This window comes from Tenrec ecaudatus, chromosome 3 (assembly GCF_050624435.1).
Source record: "Tenrec ecaudatus isolate mTenEca1 chromosome 3, mTenEca1.hap1, whole genome shotgun sequence".
In the NCBI taxonomy this organism is placed as follows: Eukaryota; Metazoa; Chordata; class Mammalia; order Afrosoricida; family Tenrecidae; genus Tenrec; species Tenrec ecaudatus.
In genome coordinates, this window is record NC_134532.1 from 206,694,544 (window position 1) to 206,717,516 (window position 22,973).

Sequence of the window (22,973 nt, forward strand, 5' to 3'; positions counted from 1 at the left end):
AGATGAGTGTTTGGTGCAGGGGGCTCTGGGAAAGATCTGCTTCTGGGTCCAGACTCCATCTTTCCTCCTCCTGCTAACTACCAGGCAGCTGGGCATGCTAGAGTGTGGATGGAGACTGCAAAGACAAAGGAAACTGTATGCGCAGACAAAAGGCTGACAGACAGACGGTGAGCAGGAGGAGGCTTGACGTGCTTACTTTTATGTGCATTGGGTGGAGGTTGATAGAGCAGACCGTCCGCTTTACACGGAGCAGTTCTTACCCATTTAGCTTCCTCTCACTCCCTGCATTCCCCTGTGGGTCCTGTCTCCATCCCTCCTGCCCTAACCCTCTAAACTTCATCCTTGGGTAAATGTTCCCCCATTGATCGTCATCTGTTGAGGGCTCTGAGCTACGTGTGCACACCTCTCTAGAGTGTAAGTGTTCTTGTTCTAGACCTGTCTGGATTGAAAATGAGCCTGGGGGTGAAGTCAGTACCAGACCACAGGGTGAGGCAGGGCCACCGTCTGGGGGTTTCGGCAGTCTCAATCCACCAGGAAGCCTGACCTCCCAGGATTTTTGAGTTTTGTTCCACATCTGTTAATACAGGATGTCCTCGGCGGTGACGGTTGCCTCCTCTATTTTGGTCTTCATCTCAGGGAGGGGGATCTGACTGATGGCCACCACGACCAGGTTGGCTGCGTGAGCCGAGGCGCTGGCCACACAGATCCAAAAGGACTCTTCGTACTGTTCCTCCACTACCACGAACCGGAAGAGCTTCTCCTGGAAGTTGGCGATCCGGGTGGTCAGGTCATGGAGTTTCACGGCGGCCATGAAGCTGCTGATGGCCAATGCCACAACGCCACCTGAAACCCAAAAATAGTGCTTTCATTCACAATGCACATTTGCGGTGGTCACGAGTGTATGGCAGTGGCCTTTCTGTGGCCCAGTACAGACGCTGCCTGAGCCTAGAACGTTTAGTCACCAGTAACTAGTGGCCATTGAGTCAATCTCTTCTGGTAACCCCCTCTCCCCCCACGCCCCATCTCTGTGTGTCAGGGTAGAAATACGCTCTGAACAATTTTCTTTTCCCTTTTAATTGATTTGACCTATTCTTGTCACCGTTAGGAACAAAGCCAGCCAAGCACACATCCATTCAACAATTTCTACACATCCCATTCAGTGACCTTCTCTAACATTATGACCTTCTTTTCTGAATAGTTCCTCCCCTATTTACATAAAGTCGCCTCCTCCGGGAGTTTCTATCGAACCTTTGGAGTTGCTGCTGTCAATTGGATTCCATATAAACTCACTGCTGCCGAATGACTCTAAGGACACAACAGAATGGCTCCCTATGATTTCCAAGGCTGCAAATCTATATTTGAACAGAGAGCCTCATCTTTCTCCTTGGAGCAGATGGTTTGAACCACCGACCTTGTAGCTAGCAGTAACTATAGCTCATGATGATGCCAGGGGTCCTTTTGAGCCATATAGGAATGCAGTGCTCAGGGCAGACCATTTGGTTTTCAAAGGATGACTTTTGGGGGGCTGGGGGTGTGGGGAGTAGATTACCAGGATTTCTCTTTTTTGGAAGCACGTCTGGGTGGACTGGAACCTCCAAATTTTGGATTAGCAGCTGAACACATTAACTCTTTCCACCACCCAGGGACTAATGATGAGGACGACACCAAGTGTGATTTACTTTTAAAAGCTGCAGCTGACCTGACAGGGGGCGATGCAAGGGGAGAGATTTGTGCGGGAGAAAGAGATGCATCTGATCGGACCAACTTTGAACGCAAACCTCTCATTTTCCAGCATCCGCCTTCCAGCATGTTGTACTGCAACATGACGCGCTGCATTGGGAAATTGGATGCAAGAGACGTCTTTGGAGTGTTGAAGGACAAAGCTGTCCTTTTGAGGATGAAGCTAGGTTATTTCCAAGGGCCCCGTATGCACGTGAACGCCAGGCAGTGACTAAGGAAGGCTGGAGACACATTTGCAGGATGATGTTGGGGGAAAATACGGAATATACCACGGGCCGCCAGAAGAACAAACAAATCCATCTCGGAGCAAATACCCCCAGAGTGCTTCTCAGGAGCCAGGATGGTGAGCATTCATCTCGTGCATGTTGGGCACGGGAGAAAGAAGAAGCTTTCAATGCCTGTCAAGATGTATAGCCTCAGATACCTGCAGGGGTGGTCCTACCCTGTCCTATAGGGTCCCTGTTAGTCAGAATGCACATGAGGGGAGGGAGACTTTGTACAAATTGTTAGGAGGGAGCAGTCCCTGCAGAAGGACGTCCTGGTTGGTAAAGAGTTGCTGTGGTTGGTGGTTCGATGCTACGCGTGGGTTCCATCTCACAGCGACCCCATGCACAACGGAAGGAAACACACCCCAGTCTTCACAATCGTGCGAATGAGTGAGCATGTCCTGGCAGCCATGGTGCCAATTCTTCTCCTTGAGGGCCTGGCTCCGTTAACCCAGCATGGTGTCCTTTCCAGGGGCTTGTCGCTCCTGATAGCACGTCCAGAGATATGAGATGAAGTTTTTCCATCCTTGCTTCTGAGGAGCATTCTACACTGTTCTTCCTCCAAGAGAGGTCTGGGTTGTTGTTGTTGTTGGGGGGGACATTCATTTCAACATTCATCATTCAACATTCATCACCAGCACCATGATTCAAATGCACCGGTTCTTTTTGGTCTTCCGTATTCAATGGTAAAGTGGAGGGTCAATGAAAAAGAGGAAGACTCTTGGTGAGTTGGACAGACACAGCAACAGCAGCAATGGGGTCAGCCATCAGGATGGCCTGGGTGGCTTGGGGAAGTGTTTTGATCGTACATAGGGGTGCTCTGCATCAGAACGGACTCGGCAGCGCCCAGCAACAACACCCAGCACCCTCCTTTCTAGAAGAGCTGCAACTCAGACAATCAATCTCTAAATGTCTTAGGAGGCTCCCGACACTGGCTAGGCAGCCGTGGTAGAGCCTGAGGACCGGGTGGGATAAGATCAGGCAGGGCACCTTGCGTGTTGCTCTCATCCCTCCTCCGTCCAGGATCAAGGACAAGAAGAGGCAAGAAGAGAAAGCAGGTTTCAGAGGGGAGAAAGGAACAAAGAGAGAGGAAAGCTGCTTAGAATTTTGAAGTTTGAGCTATTCCATCCGTCTCTTCTATTTTCGGCTGCTTTACTTTTAGTAATTAATAAAACCCGTGATGTGTTACTGTTAGGTAGTCTAGCGTAAGGGCTGGGGTGTCTATGACAAATGCCCAGAGGTCTGAGCTACAGAAACAAAGGAGTGGCACACTCCACATGCTCAGGGGTTCAGGTTTCCTGCCAGGCACACCTGGATTGGTGCTGCACCTGGATTGGCCCACCTAGGCCAGGTGAATTCAATTCAGCCAGTGGGGTCGACCAGGGTTGTCTACCACGCCTCCCCGCGGAGTCTACCATGTGACTTTGTGAGCAGTTTCTGGACAGGCTGAATGTCCCGGAGGAGCCCCGTGGGTTCCGTGTAAACCTGAAACTTCTTCTAATGCTCATAAAACTCACTTGGATCACAAACCAGGTTTTGTTGTGAATTCTTTCTCTTGCAGAGCCAAGGACTGAGGTATAGCTCTCTATCCTGAGAAATCTAACATTACCTGAGTTAGTTTATTGTGCCAACCTGGCTGATAAACACATGTGGGGTTAATTGAAGGGCAGAGGGATAAATGGCTTGGTGAGCCTCGCCTTTCGAGTTCTCGGGTCTCTTGTTTTTTGATGGTCAGACCAGGGTGTAGCTGCCTTAGCCAGGTCCCTGCTACAGCTTGCAAGGCTGACTTCCTGCAAGACCTCCCCAAGGAGAAGCCACATGGACGTATCACGGTGCAGCCGTGGGTGCTGGAGCACCTGTGTGGAGACCCCTGCCAGCGCTGAGATGCTTACACATTCATTGACTGGGCTTTCCCCCTGCAGTTGGCGCCACTGCGTCTGCTTTGTGAGATGGAGGAGGACTTTGTGGATTGGTGTCAGATATATGGGTTACTGGGTTAATGTTGGACTTGTGGGCTTGGGCAGCACTGGGTTGGGATATTTTCTTGATGCACACTTAACCTTTATATAAAACTCTCTCTTATACCTGAGTTTCTGTGGATTTGTTTCTCTAAAGTCCCCAGATTAACACATCATGGTACCTTGGGGTTGGAGCACTAGAGAAACAAATCATAAGACGGAGAGTAGATGTTTGTGTGACCTCTCCCTCATGGTCGTTTTTCTTGTCCAGCCAGAGGTCAGAAAAAGCCACACTTTTTACTCAGTTGCTTTCTGGGAAAATATGAGAAGTGTGAAAATAGAAAGTTTGTAAGCCCACTGCTTTGAGCCATTAAAATTTCATCTTTAAATGAGTTTAGGCCACACCTGCAAAGAAAGCTATGCAAGGAAAGATATGCCCTTGGAGTACGCGGGAACCAGTAGTCTTTGTCAGAAGCTGGGAAAAATCTGGAACCATGAAGAAAACTCCTCTCTGGGACTGAATGTTAAAGGGAGCCTGTGAGCAGGCTGAGATGCTTGCTAGGTGACCACCTGGATCTACTTGTTGAGTGGAAGTGGGAGAAATGCAGCAATAAAGAGATGGGTTGAGTTTGGCCACTGACACCTGTGGACTTGGCTTACAGGGAAAAAGATGAGAGCAGGTTGACTGGTCTAAGGTTCATGACCTAGCTCACTTGGATCACAAACCAGGCTTCGGCGTGAATTCTTTCTAGCACGGAGCCAAGGACAGAGGTATATCTCTCTACCCTGAGAAATCTAACATTGCCAGTGAGTAGTGGGCATGAAAACCCTTTGGACCACCTTTCTGGGACCCCTCTGAAAAGTTAAAAGTGTCCTGACCCATGGATTCATGTCCACCCAGAATCTGTGACCGTGATGATGTCTGGAACAGACAGTGTGGAGCCTCATCCAATCACTGCCATTCTTCTCAGAAGAAGGGGTTTGGAAACCCAAAGAAGAGAGTCATTTGCAGGTGGAGGCAGAGGCCAGTACGACAGGGCTACAAGCATGGGAATGCCAAGGATTGCCGGCAGCACCAGAGGCTAGAAGAGGCAAGGCAGGATCCCTGCCTGAGTCTTCTGAGGGAGCATGGTCCTACTGACCCCTTGCTGTTGGCCTTGAAGTCCCGGAACTGTGAGGACTGCGTGTCCGATGTTTTAGTCCACCCAGCGTGTGGCACTTTGTTACAGGCACCTGTACAAAAGGAACCGCTTCCCTGCCTCTCGCTGAGTGGGTCTTGTTGACATTGACCTCACAGACCAGACAACAAACATTGCCCGGTTCTGCCCCCTACTCACGATCATGGCTACGTTTGAGCCCATTCATGCAACCCAGTGCCCAGACATCATTGAGAAACTTGCTCAACATCCTCCGTGTCCTCCTCCAGGGTCTCTCCTGACAGCATGCCCAAAGTACTGTATATGCTCGTGTAGAAGCTGGGCTTCGCAGCACATTTCAATGCAGCTTGTGTGCTCCGGCTGACATTCGGGTCGGCTTATACTTGAGTATTTACGGTACACAAGATGAAGTCTCTCGCCATCTTTGCTGCTTTGGAATATCTTCCTCTAAGACAAACTCATTTTACTTTCACTACAATCGAGGCAACTCCGACTCATAGGAACCCCACAGGACAGGGTAAACTGCCCCTGTGAGGGCCCCAGACTCTGGGCAGCAGGAGAAGGCCTCATCTTTCTCACATGGAGCCCCTAGTGGTTTTGAACTGCTAATTTGGTAGTTGGCAGCCCAACGTGTAACCCACTAAACCACCAGGACTCTGACACACTCGTTAGCAAACTCACTAACTGCTCCAAGTCACAAACATTCTAACAATTTGGTTCTTTGTTGTGACCGACTGAAACTTAAAAAAAAGTTTTATTGCCATAGATTTCACGTATCATACAATTTAATTGTTCAATCACATGAAGATTTGTGCAGTCACCACCACAATCAATTTCAGAACATTTCCCCCTCATATTCATTTTTGTTAGCTCTCTCTCCATGCCCGCTCCCTCCCATCGTCCCCTGCCACAGCCCTATCCAGTTACTGTCTCTGCAGATGGCCTCTCTGGATTTCATAGACCATACCTCCCTGCGTCTCCAGGGGAACTCTGAGCCCATTGAGGAAAGGCCAGAGACCTTGAATGAGGCACGGTCATTTAAATCCCTGCACACCCTCCCTCTTACCCCTGGGAGGCCAGCCTGGGGATGCTGTGGACAGGGGCTCCTGTCCCTGGCTGCTTTTCTTACCTGCAAGAACATTCCACAGGCAGATGCCGCCGGGGCCATTGACTGCCCGGTACGGGACCTGGATCACGTTGAGAATAGCAAACCCCATGCTGACCAGCGCCAGGGCCAAGGCCAGCAAGAGGAGCAGCAGGATCGTCACATGAAGGCCTGCATTCAGCTCCTTCACCAGGTGTGGGAAGACTGGAGAGAGAGAGGGAGAGAGAGAGAGAGAAGAAGCAGTCTACATGTTTGTGTCTGAGCCCAGCTCTCAATGCCATCAAGTCCAATGGGACTCATAAGGACCTGAGATAATTTATTGTGCCAGCCTGGCTGATAAACACAAGTGGGATTAATTGAAGGGCGGAGAGATAAGTGGCTCGGTGAGCCTCACCTTTCTTGTCTCCCACTCTTTAATCATTGGACCAGTGTGCAGCTGCCTTGCTTGTTCTGTGCCTCAATTTACAGCCTACACTACCTGTGGGACGCCTAGCCTGTGGACTCTGTAAGTTGAGGTCCCTTTAAGACCACACGAATGAAATTTACATCTCCGGAGCTGAGGACTGACTGTTGGTGACCTGGCTGATGGTTGGTGACCTGCCTTGCTGTTTACTGCCTGGACTGGGATAGCCTAGCTCTCTCTCTCTACAGAGGACTACCTGGTGGCCCTCAAGACTTGAAGGACTGCCAGTGTCTCACAACTCTCTCATGGGAGTGAGTCGCACTGAGCCATTTGTACTGCTTTATAATTTAACTGTTCATTTCTTGTATTATATATCTATCTTTATAAATAAATATATATATATATAATTATCAGCATTCTGGTTTTATCTCTCTAGAGAACCCTGTCTAATACAGAACAGGGTAGATGTACCCCTGTGAGTTTCTGAGACTCTAGCTTTTTACGGGAGGAGAAGGCCTCATCTTTCTCTCAAGGAGTGACTTTTAGTCTTGAACTGCTTGTCTGGAGGTTAGCAGGCCAATGCTTAGCCACTATGCCATGTGATGGGCTTCGATCCACAAGGTCAGCAGTTTAGAACCACCAAGCATGCTGAAGGAGAAATACAGGCTTTCTACTCCCATTAACAGCTAGTCTTGGAAACTCACAGGGGCAGGTCTACCCTGTCTGATAGGGTCACTAGGAGTTGCCTCGACTTGATGGCAGTGAGTTTGGTTTGGGGTTTTGAGTTTGGTTTGGGGTTTTCATAAAGTCCAAACTAGGATCAGCACCCATTGGCCAGTGTGGCCCAGAGCATGGCCTCCATATGGCTGTGATGCTGGAAGGGAGACCACTGGTATTTCAAATACCTGCAGGGACCTTCTTGGTGGACGGATGACAGCAGGACTTCCAGAGTAGGACAGACTGGGAAGAAAACCCCGGAGAGCTACTTCTGAACATCAGTCCGTGGACACTCTGTGGACGGCTGCATGCAGAGCTGGAAAGGTCGTAAGGCACGCAGAGTACACAGCGGCCGCAGGATGGACGGACTCAAGCATGCCAGCGACGGTGAAGATAGTGACACGTAAGGTTGCCACCAGTCACAGCCAGTTCAATGGTGCATGTACCACAAAGGCTTTATTAGGGAGGTCAGAGGGCAAGGCAGCAAGCAGGCACTTCTCCAGATGAATTCCTGGCCCCAGGCGGGCCACTAGTCATTGAACAATAGGTTCCTTAATCAATCCAATCAACCAAGCAAGCAAACGAATCCAAACTCCTAGCCATCAAGGCAACTCGGCCTCATAGCGCGCCTACAGGGCATAGCAGAGCTGCCCCTCTGGGGTTCTGAGGCTGTCAATCTTTGTGGGATCAGCCAGCCTCCTCTTTCTCCTACAGAGTGACTGATGGGTTTGAACTGCCAACTGTGCAATTATTGTCCATAACCCCACCAGGGCCCCTTCTCACTTTCTTAAGGTGGACTCGGAACTACAATGTGGCCCTGGTGGTCTCCCCGCTGCCTGGGTCTCCCCGCTCTGGGATCTGGGATGGGCTGATGCACACAAGTCGGGCCCCAACCATCGTGTGGACCACTGTGCGGCCCCCATCGTGTGGGACAGCCTCCTTAAACGAGGGGCAGGGGTGGGCCATCTGCGGAGAGTGCGGCGGGCTGTCACAGAGCGAGGCTGGCATCAGAGATCCCGGCTCACTTGGCACAGATGTAAGACCCCAGGGAATCCTTTAACCTTCTTTCCACCACCCACTTTTACAGGCTTGTTGTGTGGCTCAAATGACATGCACAGGGACAAGGGACGGGGCTGTGTTGTTTGTTTTGCTCCGGCGTGGGGCCGCCTTCTGGAGAGCAGAAAGCAACACTCCGGTCTTCCTGCTGGTGCCTTTGAGTCCGTCGCGGTAGCCTGCAGGAATGATCATTGCACTCAGTTGCCATGGAGTTGGCGAGGACTTGCAGTCACCTCATGTGTCAGACTAGAACTGGGGACCGGGGGCTGGATGTCCAGTAGATTGCCATGCCTTTCTTGCTTGAAAACTCAAAGCCAAACTCACTGCTGCTGAGTCCATTCTGACTCAGGGCAACCCATAGGAGAGGGTAGAACTGCCCCAGAGACCGTAACTCTTTACGGGAGTAGAAATCCCTGTCTTTCTCCCACAGAGTGGCTGGTGGTTTTGAACTGCGGATCTTGTGGTCAGCAGCCCAGTTCATAACCACTGTGCCACCAGGGCTCTTGGTTTGGGTGGTTTCAAATCTCCAATCTTTCTATTGACACCTGAGCATGTGCACAGTTAGCATTCCCTGGGGACTTTAGTGCCCACTTACTGAGCAATGCTGGAACTCTGGTGGGGTAGTGCAGTGGTTCTCAACCTTCCTAATGCCGCGACCCTTTAATATAGTTCCTCAGGTAATGTGATTTTGCTACTGTTATGAATCAGGCAAACCCCTGTGGAAAGGTCATTTGACCCCCAAAGGGGTCGCGACCCACAGGTTGAGAACCGCTGGTGTAGTGGGTCAGCCGTTGGCCTAACCGCAAGATCAGCAATTCGAAACTGCCAGCCCCTCCTTAGGAGAAAGGTGAGGCTGTCTACCCCTATACAGAGTTCCAGTCTTGGAAACCCACAGGGGCAGTTCTAACCTGCCTTATAGGGTTGGTGTGAGTCAGCAATGACTCGATGGCAGAGAGTTTGGTTTTTACTGAGCACGGAGGAGCCCCGGTGGTGCAGTGAATTAGACGTTGGGCTTCTAACCGCAAAGGCAGAGGTTAAAACCCGCCAGCTGCTCCCCAGGAGCGCGATGAGGCTGGCTGCTCCCACGAAGATTCCATGCTATTGAAAAACCGTGAGTAGAGTCAACTTGAGGCCCGTGGATCTGGTCTGCTTTGGCACTGTGCAATAGACAAGGCTGCTGGTTGTTGTTAGGTGCCACTGAGTCAGTTCCAGCCCATGGCGGCCCCGTGCACAGCAGGACGAAACACTGCCCGGTCCTGCACCACCCTCACAATCGTTCCTCTGCCTCAGCCCTTTGCTGCAGCCACTGGGTCCGTCCATAGCCTGAGGGCTCTCCCCTCTTCTGCCACCCCTCTGCCTTACCAAGTAGGGTGTCTTTCTCCAGGGCCTGGTGTCTCCTGAATTATGTCAGACAAAGTCTCACCATCCTCGCCTCTAAGGAGCACTCTGGATGTAATTCTTCCAAGATAGATTTGTCCCTTTAGCAGTCCATGGCACTTTCAATATTCTTCTCTAGCGATATAATTCAGATGCATCGGTTCTTCAGTCTTCTTTATTCAACGTCCAACTTTCACATGCATATGAGGCCACTGAAAATTCCATGACTTGCTCAGGCGCAACTTAGTCCTCAAAGTAATCTCTCTGCTGTTCAACACTCTAAAGAAGTCACGTGCCCCAAATTTACCCAACACAGTGCGTCCTGTGATTCCCTGAGGGCTGCTTCCATGAGCATTGATTGTGGATCCAGGCAAGGCCAAATCCTTGACATCTTCAACCTTTTCTCCATTGATCATGCTGTTACCAATTGGTGCAGTCCTGTGGCTGTGAGTCTTCTCTACATTGACTCATAAATCCTCACTGAAGACTGCCATCCCTGATCTTCATCAGCAAGTGCTCCAAGCCCTCCTCACTTTTAGCAAGCAAGGTGGTGTCATCTGCATACTTCAGGTTGTTACCAAGCCTCCCTCCAGTCCCAATGGCATCTTCTTCTACACATGCTCCAGCTTCTCTGATGACGTGCTCAGCATGCGGAGGGGAAAGCATGGTGAGAGGGTGCAGCCCTGTGGCCCAGCTTTCCTGACTTTAAACCGTGTGGTCGCGCCTGTCAGTCAATGGTACCATGCAGCACTCTCTCGCAGCGAAGGGGGTCATTGTATACCCTCTTTGCTCCTTCACAATGGCACAGGGAAGTAACATCACGATCCATTTACATGGCAGACACTTACTGCTTTTAAAAAATATATTTTATTGTGTTTTGGTGAGAGTTTACATAGCAAATTAGAATCCCATCAAACAAGTTCTATACATATTGTTCAATGACATTGGCTACATTTTAACATTATATCAACATTCTTTTTTTAGTGGTTTTCTTGATATAATATTCACAAAGCATACACCTCCATGGTTAAATCACTTTTAAAATGAGGTGTCTATGCATAATCTCAATCAGTTCCAGCAGTTACTTACTTCTCATGTTGTGCAATACTCAGTCAAGTATGAGCTTGTGTTTGCTGCCCTGATACTCTCCCTAGAGAAGGCCATCACGCTTGGTCAAGTGGAGGGTCGGCGGAGAGGAGGAAGCTCCTCAACTGAGTTGGATTGGTCCAGGGCCTGCAGGGATGGGCTCAAACGTGACAATGGCGAGGATGCTGTAGGACTGGGCAGAGTTTGGTTCTGTCGCATGCAGGGTCGCTTTGAGTCAGGACAGATTCGCAGGCACTTAGCAGCAGCAGCAGCAGCAGACATATGACCACGGCAGGATAGCTTAGGAAAGCATTCGTTTTTGTTTATTTCGCGCTGTTTGCCATCATGTAGTAGCTGTGAAGGGTAAGTGATGTCATGTGTCAGAGTGTTTCACATTTTACATGCAAAGAACAATTTTCTCAAGAATGGCAGCCGTGGTTACTGCTATTTTGATTTTCACGTGTGGGTTGGGAACGCCCTCTGGTTTCTCCGAGACTCCGTTTCCCCGTCGCACGACGGGGATAGTAATCTCTGTGTATAAACTGACTAAGGAAGACAAGAGATGAACTGACGTCTTTGATTATGGGGTGGGCCTCGAAAACTAATTCATCACAGACGACCAGATGAATGGATCAATCTGTCTCAGAGAGGTGCAGCCAGAATGCCCCTGGGAAGTCTGGAGGGCTAGGCTTCATCCCACATACTTTGGACGTGTTGCCAGGAGGGACTTGGCCCTGGCAAAGCTGACCAGGTTTGATGAAGTAGAGGGCCAGTGAAAAGGAGACAGCACCAGCAGGGAAATGAACTGACGCCGTGGCTGCAACAATCCATAGCAACAGTCGTGAGGTTGGCACAAGGCAGGCAATGCTTGGCTCTGTTGTGCATAGGGTCACAATGAGTTGGGAGCAACTCCATAGTCCCCAAGCACCACCACACCTCCACGACCATCTCCTCCTCTATCACCACCACCACCACCACGATTACCACTCACCACCACCACTACCACTCACCACCACCACCACCACCACACCTCCACCATCACCTCCTCCTCTATCACCACCACCACTACCACTACCACTCACCACCACCACCACCACCACTACCACTACCATTCACCACCACCACCACTACAACTCACCACCACCACTACCACTCACCACCACCACACCTCCACCACCACCACCACCACCACCACCACCACCTCCTCCTCCTCCTCTATCACCACCACCACCACCACCACCATCACCACCATCACCTCTACCACCACCATCACCACCATCACCTCTACCACCACCTCTACCACCACCACCACCACCACCACCACCTCTACCACTCACCACCACTACCACCACCTCCACCATTACCACTCACCACCACCACCACCACCACCCCTCCACCATCACCACCACCACCACACCTCCACCACCTCCACCACTCACTGCCGCCGCCACCACCACCACCATCACCATCACTACCATCACCTCCACACCTCCACCACCACCTCCACCTCCACCAGTACCACCTCCTCTATCACCACTACCTCCACCACCACCTCCACCACCACCCACACCTCCACCCCCAACTCCATCTCCACCTCCTCCACCACCCCCACCATTTCCTCCATCACCACCACTACCTCTACCTCCACCTCCACCTCCACCACCAACAATACCTCCACCACCACCGTTTCCTGGAGCACCCTGAGTGGCACACACAGTTTGTGGTTGATGGTTTGACTATGTTCAGGGGTGCTGCAGCAGGAAGGCCAGGCGATCTGCTTCCATAAGGATTATTGTCCAGACAAGCAGTGTGAACCAGCTCTACTGTGAAACACGGGGTCGTCATGAGTTGGAATCAACTAGGCGTCAAGAGAGCCATGAAGTGGGAAGAGGTGTGGGCCTCTCATTCAACCCTTATTCAGTTAGATTTTATTCACTTCAAAGGAACCTTGGTGGTGCAGTGGTTAAGTCCTCAGAAAGATTGGCAGTTTGAATCCAGCAGCAGCTCTGCTGGGGCAAAATGAGTCGCTTTGCTTACACAAAGCTTTACAGCCTGGGAAATCCCCTGGAAGAGAGCCACTCTGTCCGACAGAGACACTTTGAGTCAGAAAGGGCTTGACGGCAATGGGTTTTTACCTACAGGCATAGGGATATTGTCTCTGAATAAAGTTATGCTTTATGGGATTGCAGTCCTATGTACTGCATAGTAGATAAGTTTAAGTCACTATTTTCAATAAAGGAAGTCTTAAATGAAAGATTTGCAGTTATACAAATTAAGGAACTTTTTACATTTATTCCTCTGAAATTCCTCTACGGCATCTGCTGACCACCTCCTGGACAAATCTGGGTCCCTCTTTTATATTCCTGATCTCTCTCAGCTCCACTCAATACCACTGATCAGTCTCTACCTGGTTCCCCCTTGGAGTCAGGACCAAATCTTTCCTAGTTCGACTCTCTCCCCCAACCCTCTCCTCGCTGGCTCTTTTTGCTGACTCACCGGCTTCATTTTTATAAACGGAAGGTTTTGAACTTTGGAGCTGGCTGTCTCTGCTGCCTCCCGGAAAGGTGTCCTTCGCCCTCACAGGTTTCCGGATACCCTGCGAGGATGAGGATGCCCTTAGTTCGGATCTCACTTTCCTCCCGATCTTTGTTTCCATTTCCCTTTATCTGCATGCCTTTATCTCACGACCTCAGAAACCTGACCCTGGGGAATGAACTCCTTCCCGCATGGAATTTCCCTGTGGAGGCTGCTCTCTTCTCTCTGCTTCCCTTCCAACACAGGCTCTTCAGTTTGTTTGTCTTTGACTCCAAATTCCCACCCTCCCTGGCCTTTGTGACCCAGTTGGTTTTTGTCATCCCATTCTCACCCATTCAATCTTTAGGATCATGATGAACAGCGTCACCTGCACCAAACACTGAAAATAGAGGCTCCCACCTGCGTCACGGACAAAGATCAAAATGACATCCATATACCGTGTTGATGACAGTGAGGAGAAGGGAGACCTCATACCTTGTAAACACAGGAATTCAGAAGAGCCCTCTAGAGAGCAAGCTGGCACCATCTCCACATTAAATCCCATCACCCTTCTGACAAGTAGCCATCCTGCGTTGCCGTGAGAGTGGAAGCCATGTCACTGGGAAGTCAAACATCAGCAGGGTTGCCCAGGGTGAACAGGTTTCAGCAGAGCGTCCAGACTTAGCACAGGCCACAAGGAAGGAATAGGCCACCCGCATCTGAGGAATTAGTTGCGGAAACCCTTATGAATAACAGCCGAACACGGTCAGATCTAGTGCTGGAAGCTGAGCCCTTCACGTTGGAAGACACTCAAAATATGAGGGGGAGGACGGTCTCCTCAGAGTGAGTGGATGGATTCCAGTTTCGGGGACCTTTCTTTGCTAGTGGGGGAAACTCAAAATGAGAAGAAACAGTTCCAACTACCCATTTAACCATTGGAATATGGATAGTATGAAGTAGGATTTTGGAAATTGTCTAAAGTGAAATGGGATGCATAGAGGTCCATATCTTAGGCATCAGTGAGCTGAAATGGAGTGGTATTGTCCACTATGAACCAGATAATCATGTGGTTTAGTATGTTGGGAATGATATATCCAAGAGAAATAGTGTTGCATTCATGATAAAAATATTCAAGATCTATCTTGAAGTAGCATGCTCTCTGTGATAGGATAATATCTCTGTGAACACATGGAAAAACAAGTTAATATAATCTTTATTCAAATTTACTCAACAACTTGTAAAGCCAGTGATGAAGAAATTGAAGAATTCTACCATTAAAAAAAAGTCTGAAATGGGTTAAATAAGCAATCAAGGCACATTGATTAATTCTTGGTGATTGGAATGTGAAAGTTGGAAACAAGGAAATAATGGTAGTTGGAAAATATGTACGGTCTTGGTGTTAGAAGCCAAGCTGGGTAAAATTGTGCAAGCCCAACGATGTCATTGCAAACACCATTTTCAACAACATAATTGCCAGCTGTCCATGTGACACTCACCAGGACTCAAGTCAACCACATCCATGGGGGGAGATGTTAGAGAAGTTCAAGATCATCAGCTGAAACAAAGCTAGGGGATGACCGTGGGACAGACTTGTATCAATTACTCATATGGAAGTTCAGGTTGAAGCTGAAGAAAATCAAACAAGTCCGCGAGAGCCAAGAAATGACTTTCGATATATCCTGCCTGGATATAGATTACTTCTGAAGAACAGACTTGATGTATTAAACACTAATTACAGAAGACTTGATGCGGTGTGGGAGGATATCAAGAGCGTCATACATGAAGACCAAAATGTACATCTGAAAAGACTCTGAAATTTGCTCTTGAGTGTAGAGTAGCCAAAGGAAATGGAAGACATTATGAAGGAAAAGAGTTGAACAGAAAATTTCATAGGGCAGCTTGAAAAGACAAAGTAAATATGCTGATAAAATGTGCAAAGGCCTGGAGTTAGAAATCCCAAAAGGAAGAACATGCTTGGCACGTCTCAAGTTGGAAGAACTGGAGAAAAAAAATCCAAGCCCTGAGCTGCAATTTTGAAGGATCCTATGGACAATATTGGAACTGCACAGATGACTGTATTGAAAAGAATGGGTTGGCTTACAACCATTCAAGAGCTGCATATGATCAAGGACCAATGACACTGAAGGAAAAACCCAAGCTTCGTTGAAGACATTAGCCAAAAACAAGTCTCCAGGAATTGACAGAGTATCAATTGAAATGTTTCAACAAGCTGATGAAGCACTGGAAGCACTCACTCGTCAATGGCAATAAGTTGGAAGATAAGGTATTTGGGAGAACTGGAAGAAATTCATATTTATACCCATTTCAAAGAACGAGGACCCAACAGGATGCTCAGACATTATATACCATTGTTCTATAATATCATTAATATCACCTACAATAACATTTCTTGAAGATAATTAAAAATTGGTTACAGTAGTTCAAGTCAGATTCAGAAGAGGACACAGTACAAAGGGTATCATTGCTGATATCAGGTGGATCTTGGCTGAAAGAAGAGAAAACCAGGAAAATATTTACTTGTGTTTTGTTGATTATACAAAGGCATTTGACTGCGTGGATAACAAACTATGGACAGTCTTGAGAAGAATGGAAATTCTAGAACATACGATTGTGCTCACATGTAACCTGTTCACATGTGAACCTGTGCTCACATGTAACCTGTTGTTGGAATAGAACAAGGGAATACTACATCATTTAAAATCAGGCAAAGTGTGTGTCTGGGTCGTGTCCATTTACCACAGTCATTCAGTCTGTCTGCTGAGCAGATGATCCCCAATGTTGGCTTACATGAAGAAGAATGCGCCATTAGAATTGGAGGAAAACTAACGAGCAACCTGAGAGATGAAGATGACGCACCTTGCTTGTTCATATCAAAGAGGATTCGAAGTACTTGCTGATGGAGATCAAACTTCATCCTTCAGTACGAATTGCAATTTAATTTGAAGAAAATACAACTCCTCACAACTGGACCAATACCATGATAAAACTGGACAAGAACGTCATGATAAAGAGAAACTATTGAAGTTGTCAGGCTTTCATTTGACTTGAATCCACAGTCAATGCTCAGGAAAGCAGCAGTTAGGGAATCAAAGGACACGTGGCATTGGGCAAATCTGTAGCAAAAGAGTTCTTTAAAGTGTTAAAGAGCAAAGATGTCACTAAGATGCCCTTGACCAAAATTGCCTCCTATGCATGTGAATGTGAACGTTGAACCACCAAGAATGACCGGAAGAAGCATTTAAATTATGATGCCGGTGAAGAATATTGAAAGTGTCGTGGATGGCCCAAGCAACAAATAAATCTGTCTTGGAAGAAATACAGTCAGAATGCACCTTCGGAGGAATGAGGGCGAGGCTTTGTGCTGAGTACTTTGAAATGGTATAGGACAGACCAGTCCCTGGAAAAAGACACGATGTTTGGTAGTTTCTCAATGACCTGGGCTGCAACAATGGGCTCAAATATAGCAACAATGGTGAAGATGGTGAAAAATTGAACAATGATTTTTTTCACCAATACATTGATCGGGTCACTGTAAGTCGAGAGTGATTTGATGCTAACAACAACAATAACAACAACAGAAGCTACAGCAGCAGCAGCAACAACAGCAGCAGCAAGAGCAATGACAAGCATGAGTACAATTTCACTGCCAGGAATTTAGTTTTCAGAAACTCTACCGAAGAGGCTCAGAAAATTACATATTGAACATTGAATTTCACTGGCATAGACCAGTGCCTGCTTCCAGTGCACCATAGCTGGCTGAAACATTTCAATTGGTATTTCATCGATTCCTAGAGCCCTATTTTTGTCTACAGCTTTCAGTGTGGCTTTATCTTCTGCCTTGGTCACCATTGGTGTTTGCTCAGATGCCACCTCCTGAAATCGTGGACTGTTGACTAGTTCTTTCTGGCACAGTGGCCCTGTGTGTCCTCTCCATCTTCTTTAGTAGATGTGCTGCCGAAGCAAGCACGTTTCCATCTTCTTTCGATGCTTCCCGCATCATTCGATATTTGCCAGCGTGGTTGTTAAGTAGACTTGACTCATGGTGACCCTACGCACAATGGAACGAAACACTGCACGGTCTTGTGCCATCCTCGCCATTGTTCCTGTGCCCGAGCCCATGGCGGCAGCCCCTGTATCTATCATCTCATTGAGGGCCTTCCTCTTCTTCGCTGCCCCTCCACTCTACCAAACATGATGTCCTTCTCCCGGGTCATTTTGCCATGGAATCTTTCACTATTGGACCTTGAGAGGCTTGAGTTAGTTTTTTTTTTTGTTTTGTTTTTTCAGTTTCAGATATACTGAGCATGTTCTCCCCTTTTGGTTTTCTTAATTCTAGGTCTTGATACATTTACTTAGAATGTTTTACTCTTTTCTCTAGCTGTCCTTTGAACTTTTCTGTTCAGTTCTTGGATGTCATCATTTCTTCCATTTGCAACGCTACGACTAAGAGCACGTTTCAGAATGTTCCGAGATCCACTTGTTCGTTTCCTTGTTTGCTGTCTTCTTAACGACCTTTGGCATTCTTCATGAATGATGTTCTTGACGGTCCTCCCACAGCTCACCAGGTCTTCTACCATGAGTGTTCAATGCATCACATCTGTTCTTGAGATGGTCTCCCAATTCAGGTGGGGTACACTCAAAGTTGTATTTTGTTTTTCTGTGGATTTTCTTCAGCTTCAACCTGAACTTACCTGGTCTGTTCCACAGCCGGCCCCTGGTCTCATTTTAGCTGCTGATATTGAGCTTCTCCATAGTATCTACCTACAGATGTAGTCATTTTGATTTCTGTGTGTGTTGTTCCATCTGGTAAGGTCCACGTGTAGAGTTCTTAGTAGAGCGTGTGAATCAGGCCACGCTTCGTTTCCTTGATGACACCTTTAAGACTCCCCCTTAGAGCCAGGAGGGGCCAGACCGCATTCTTCGTTTTCCTTGGCTGTTTAGTGATGTCACCATACAATTCCACACATTCATCACCTGACCCAGAAAACCAGACTTCTATTTTCTGACGGAGCTTTGGTGGAAGCAAGGGGACCTGCTGTGCCTTTTGGACACTTTTGGCTTCTGGCTGTGGATCCTGCACTTGGATCACTCTGCCTGACTTTCAGATTTTGGGACTGAACTGCACCCGCCACCACCTGAGACATTTCCTCAAAGTTTCATGAGTTCCTGTAGGACTTTGCAGTGATTTGAAGAACTCAAGAACACTAGGGAATGTACCCAAGGGAGGAGTCAGGGGACAGAATGGAGCTACATAGCGTCATGGAAGAGTTGGGCATTTGGGACATTGCTCATCTCTAACTTCTGTGACTTGTCTAGTATTAATTCTTCTAAAAGTGAATATTACCACAAGCGGGAGCTCCCTGAATTTTCATATTTGCACCCTGGTTCCGAAGGCACCCTGGTGGCATAGTGGGCTATCATGGACTGGTAACCTCAAGGTCAGCACTTTGACTCACCGGCCTCTGCAGGAGAAAGACGAGTCTGTCTGTTCATGGGTGGAGACATGTCCTGGGGCAATGCTACCCTGTCCTATAGGGTTGCTATGAGCAGGTGTTGATAACAGTCAGTTCGAAGGTTTCCCCCAAAGTTACAAGTATCTTTGTCATAAGGATGTCATTTAAGTTTCCAGCCTAAAATTCGTGAGCACAGCACAAAATGACAGCAGCTCCATACACGGATCCATACGATGGGTCAGACTTTACAGAGATTTTTTTTTTCCTCCTGGCAACCCTCTCTCACGTTTACAGATGATCAAACCTAAACTCAGAGAAGTTAGAGGTTAGCCAAGCTCACACAGCCAGGCAGTGCTGGTCTCACCACTCTGGCCATGAAGGTGTGGAAAACTTAGATAAACAAAACCTAAAAAGCACATCACCCTCACTGCCATTGGGTCGATGCTGACTCATAGCAGCCCTGTAGGACAGAGTAGAGCTGCCCCTGGGGGGCTCCCACACTGCCAATCTTTCTGGAAGCAGACAGACTCATCTTTCTCCTGCTCAGCAGCTAGTTGTTTCTAACCTGGTGGCGTAGTGGTGATGTGTTTGGCTGCTAACTGCCATATTGGCAGTTCAAAACCACCAGTCGCTGCTTTGGAGAAAGATGAGGTTTCCTATTCTGGCAGAGACAGTCTCAAAAACCAACAGGGGAGTCCTGCCCTGTCCTCTAGGGTCTCCATGATGGCTAAGCAAGGGCTTAAAACAATGGACTCTTGGGATAGCTTGAATTCTGGAAGCCTCGATTTGCACAATATTTCATTTCATATGCATTAGGGTTATCTCTAGATATAGGCCTGGAAAGCTACCTAGAAGTGAGGATGAAAAGATCTTGTCTTGTTGAAAGCAAGACCAGGAAAGTCCAGTCACTAGAGAGGACTAGTTTTGTTTAGCCATGAAAACCAGGACGTCCTACCGGAGATGAAGGGACCCATAGACTCAACAGTGAGCTGGGACACATTAAAGGCCACGAGGATGGTGCAGGGTCAGTCAATGTTTCATTCTGATACACACAGGGTTGCTCAGAATCTGAGAGAAGGTTAGCCGTCCCCTTTGCCCATGGTGTTGTAGGTGCTGTTAGTCGGTCCTGATTCATAGCAACTGTATGGACAACAGAATCGGTCACTTGGTCTCACCGTGGTGGCTTGTGTGTTGGTATGGCGCTGGAAGCTATGTCAGTGGCATTTCATCCACCAGCAGCGTCGTGCAAAGTGAACAGGTTTCAGCAGTATTTCCAGACTAGGAACAGGCTCTGAAGGACTAGGCTGGCTCTCACTTGTGAGGCATTAGCCACCCAGGTCCTGGAGGTTGGTGGGCTATTTGTGGCGATAAGGAGGCAACCAAAGAAAACCGCAGAAGCACCTACCACCTCGATTCCAGGTACTACAGAGGTGCTTTCCAGAAATGGTTTCCATGATTGAGTTCTCTGTTCTCAGTTTTCCTACCAGTAAAATGGGCATAAATAAAACCTCTCCTCTAGTGTAGTGAGGGTTATGGAAAAGAATCCAGGGAGGACAACCTGAGACAGCCAAGTGTCCAGAGCTGGCTAGATGGAAATACAGCCAGAGGTTCCAGGTCGGGGCCCTCAATACGAGTATAAGAAACCTGTCAACTGCTGGTGCATTGTTCTTGAATATGCATATGAAAACCAAACCAAACCATGCATATAAAAACCAAACCAAACCATGCATATAAAAACCAAACCAAACCAAACCAAACCAAACTCATTGCCATTGAGTCAATACTGACTCGTAGCCACCCGTAGGACAGGGCAGAACTGCCCCTGTGGGTTTCCCAGACTGTAACTGCATGTGGGAGTAGAAGGCTCATCTTTCTCCCAAGGAGCGCCTGGTGGTTTGAACTGCTGACCTTAATGACTACAGCCCGAAGTGCAACCTCTACGCCACCAGGACTCCTACCAGGCCTATAAATGGTGTCCGTTGGTATTGTTACGCTATTCGGCAATAGTTCCAGATTTCTTTCTTCACATGTTTATGATGACATTTAGTAGCTGGGCTTCTAAAATGACCAGCTATGAAAGAGAGGAATCAAACCGTGAAGACGGCGCCTGTTCCCTTGCTTTAGCATGGTGCTGGTTCGTTGCCCTCTCTGTCGGGCGGTGTTCTCACTAGCTATCTCATTGCTCCATTCGAGAGGCTTCAAGATTACACCTCTTCTTGTTTGGGGCATTTTCTCCCCAGACAGCCTGTCCTGCACCCCGTCTGTATGCCTGTCTGACTGGCCTTGGCGTGGGCTGTGCTGTTACACCCTGAGCTGCTCCGAGGGACACTGACGCCAGGCAGTGTCCGTGCTTGCTCACGTTCACAGAGGGCAGACAGGTGTCGGCTCTGAGGCCTCCCTGTAGGAGAATATCCTGACTGCAGCGCCCAGGGCAGAACCTGTCGCTCCTCATACGGGGAAGCTCTTGTGTGAATAGTCGCCAGAGAAGGGACCTGCACTCACAGCTTGTCTTGGTTGGCGATGTGTGTCTGCTAGAGTCACGTGGCATGGGTCTGCAGGCTGGCTCTGTTGTCTCCTGGTGGGGGAGACCTTAAGCGAGTTATGTAACCTCTTCAAACCTGGTTATCTCCTCTGCCAAAGGAGATCATTAATAATTTCTACCTTATAACTATATATATATATTGTTTTTAGATTTCCAGTATTCCTTATTACCTTATCTACCTTCCCATCTGGCCATTTATTGATCCTATCTATGGGGGCTCTGGTGGTGAATTGGGCTATGCATTGGGCTGCTAAATCACTACGTCAGCGGTTCGAAACCCCCAGCTCTCTGAGGGAGAAGAGGAAGCTGGCTGCTTGTGAAAGAGTTACAGTCTCAGAAACCCACAAGGGCAGTTCCACTCTGTCCTATCATGTTTAGATCAGTTGGAATGGACTCAATGGCACTGAGTTTGGGATTTTGTTTCCATCCTGTCTGCCTGTCTGTCCATCATCTATCTATCCACCCAACTATCTATCTATCTATCTATCTATCTATCTATCTATCTATCTATCTATCTATCTATCATCTATCTATCTATCTATCTATCTATCTATCTATCTATCTATCTATCTATCTATCTATCTGTGTTCCTTATAAGGCTTAGATGAGAACAAGCTATGTAAAGCACCCAGTAGCCTGGCCTGGCACATGAAACCACTCAGTATTTTAATAATTATTATTAATAAAGGTAAGCTACCAAGAGATACAAATTCCCATTTCTCATGGGTCTATAAGCTTCGTAGCAAGTCAAAGCTCTCTGCTAGGTCCTGCATAAGAACCTTCCTTGGCTCACGGGCCTTGAGGTGGGGTGGGGTGGGGTGGGGGTGTTTGACGGTCAGCCTTCGGTGGAGGCAGCACTTGAGCCCGTGGGGACACCCGCAGCCCCGCCCGTGAAGACAAGGGACGGCTCCGCATATACTCACTGGTGAAGCGGGACTGGCGGCCCCCAAGCCCGCACTGCCGCACCTTACACCCCCGGAAGAGCCCGTAGTAAATGTCCCCGATGAAATTGACCAGCTCGGAGTTGGTGGCGTTGACCAGGTCCACCCCAGTCTGGCAGAGGATCTTCCCACTGAGCCAGTGGGGCACCGCCAAGGCCACGAGGAGGAGGATGAAGGAGGCGAAGCTGAGTAAGGACGCCAGCCCGTACCACGTCTTCTTGAACCATGCAGGCATCCTAGTGGGCGCAGGGGGTCACCCCCAGGGGCTCCGGGCAGCCGCGGGACGTGTTGGCATCTTCCGGCGCTCGGCCATCCTGTGTTGCCCCGTCCACCTGTCCAAGCACGTCCCACTCGGTGCCTTCAGCCCTGCCTCGCTGTTTACTACGACCACATCCGGCTGCCTTGACCGGGCTCCGCGCCTGACGGGGAGCGCAGGGTTGGGTTACAGCCCCCGGGAACCCGACACCTCGGGGAGACTAGGGTTGCAGCGCCCGGTTTAATGGGTGCCGGTTTCAAGTCTTTAAGCGGCTTCCCAACGATGTGGGAGCTGGGAACAGCCCCGGACTTCTCCTGAGCGGCCGACCCCCTCTCCAAAGCGCACGCTCTGGAAGGAGCAGAGAGAAATGGACCGATTCGT

The 22,973-nt window shown here is 48.7% G+C and overlaps 1 protein-coding gene across 1 annotated transcript; it reads right to left on the bottom strand.

Annotated features, from left to right (window-relative positions):
• Positions 1–577: 577 nt before the first annotated feature.
• On the bottom strand, positions 578–22,571 carry CLRN2 (clarin 2). Its single transcript, XM_075545019.1, has 3 exons — positions 22,319–22,571; positions 6,251–6,430; positions 578–843 (listed from the first exon to the last, which is right to left on the bottom strand). Exons 1-3 carry the CDS (start codon positions 22,569–22,571, stop codon positions 578–580), a joined length of 699 nt encoding a protein of 232 aa, XP_075401134.1.
• Between the last annotated feature and the right edge of the window lie 402 nt (positions 22,572–22,973).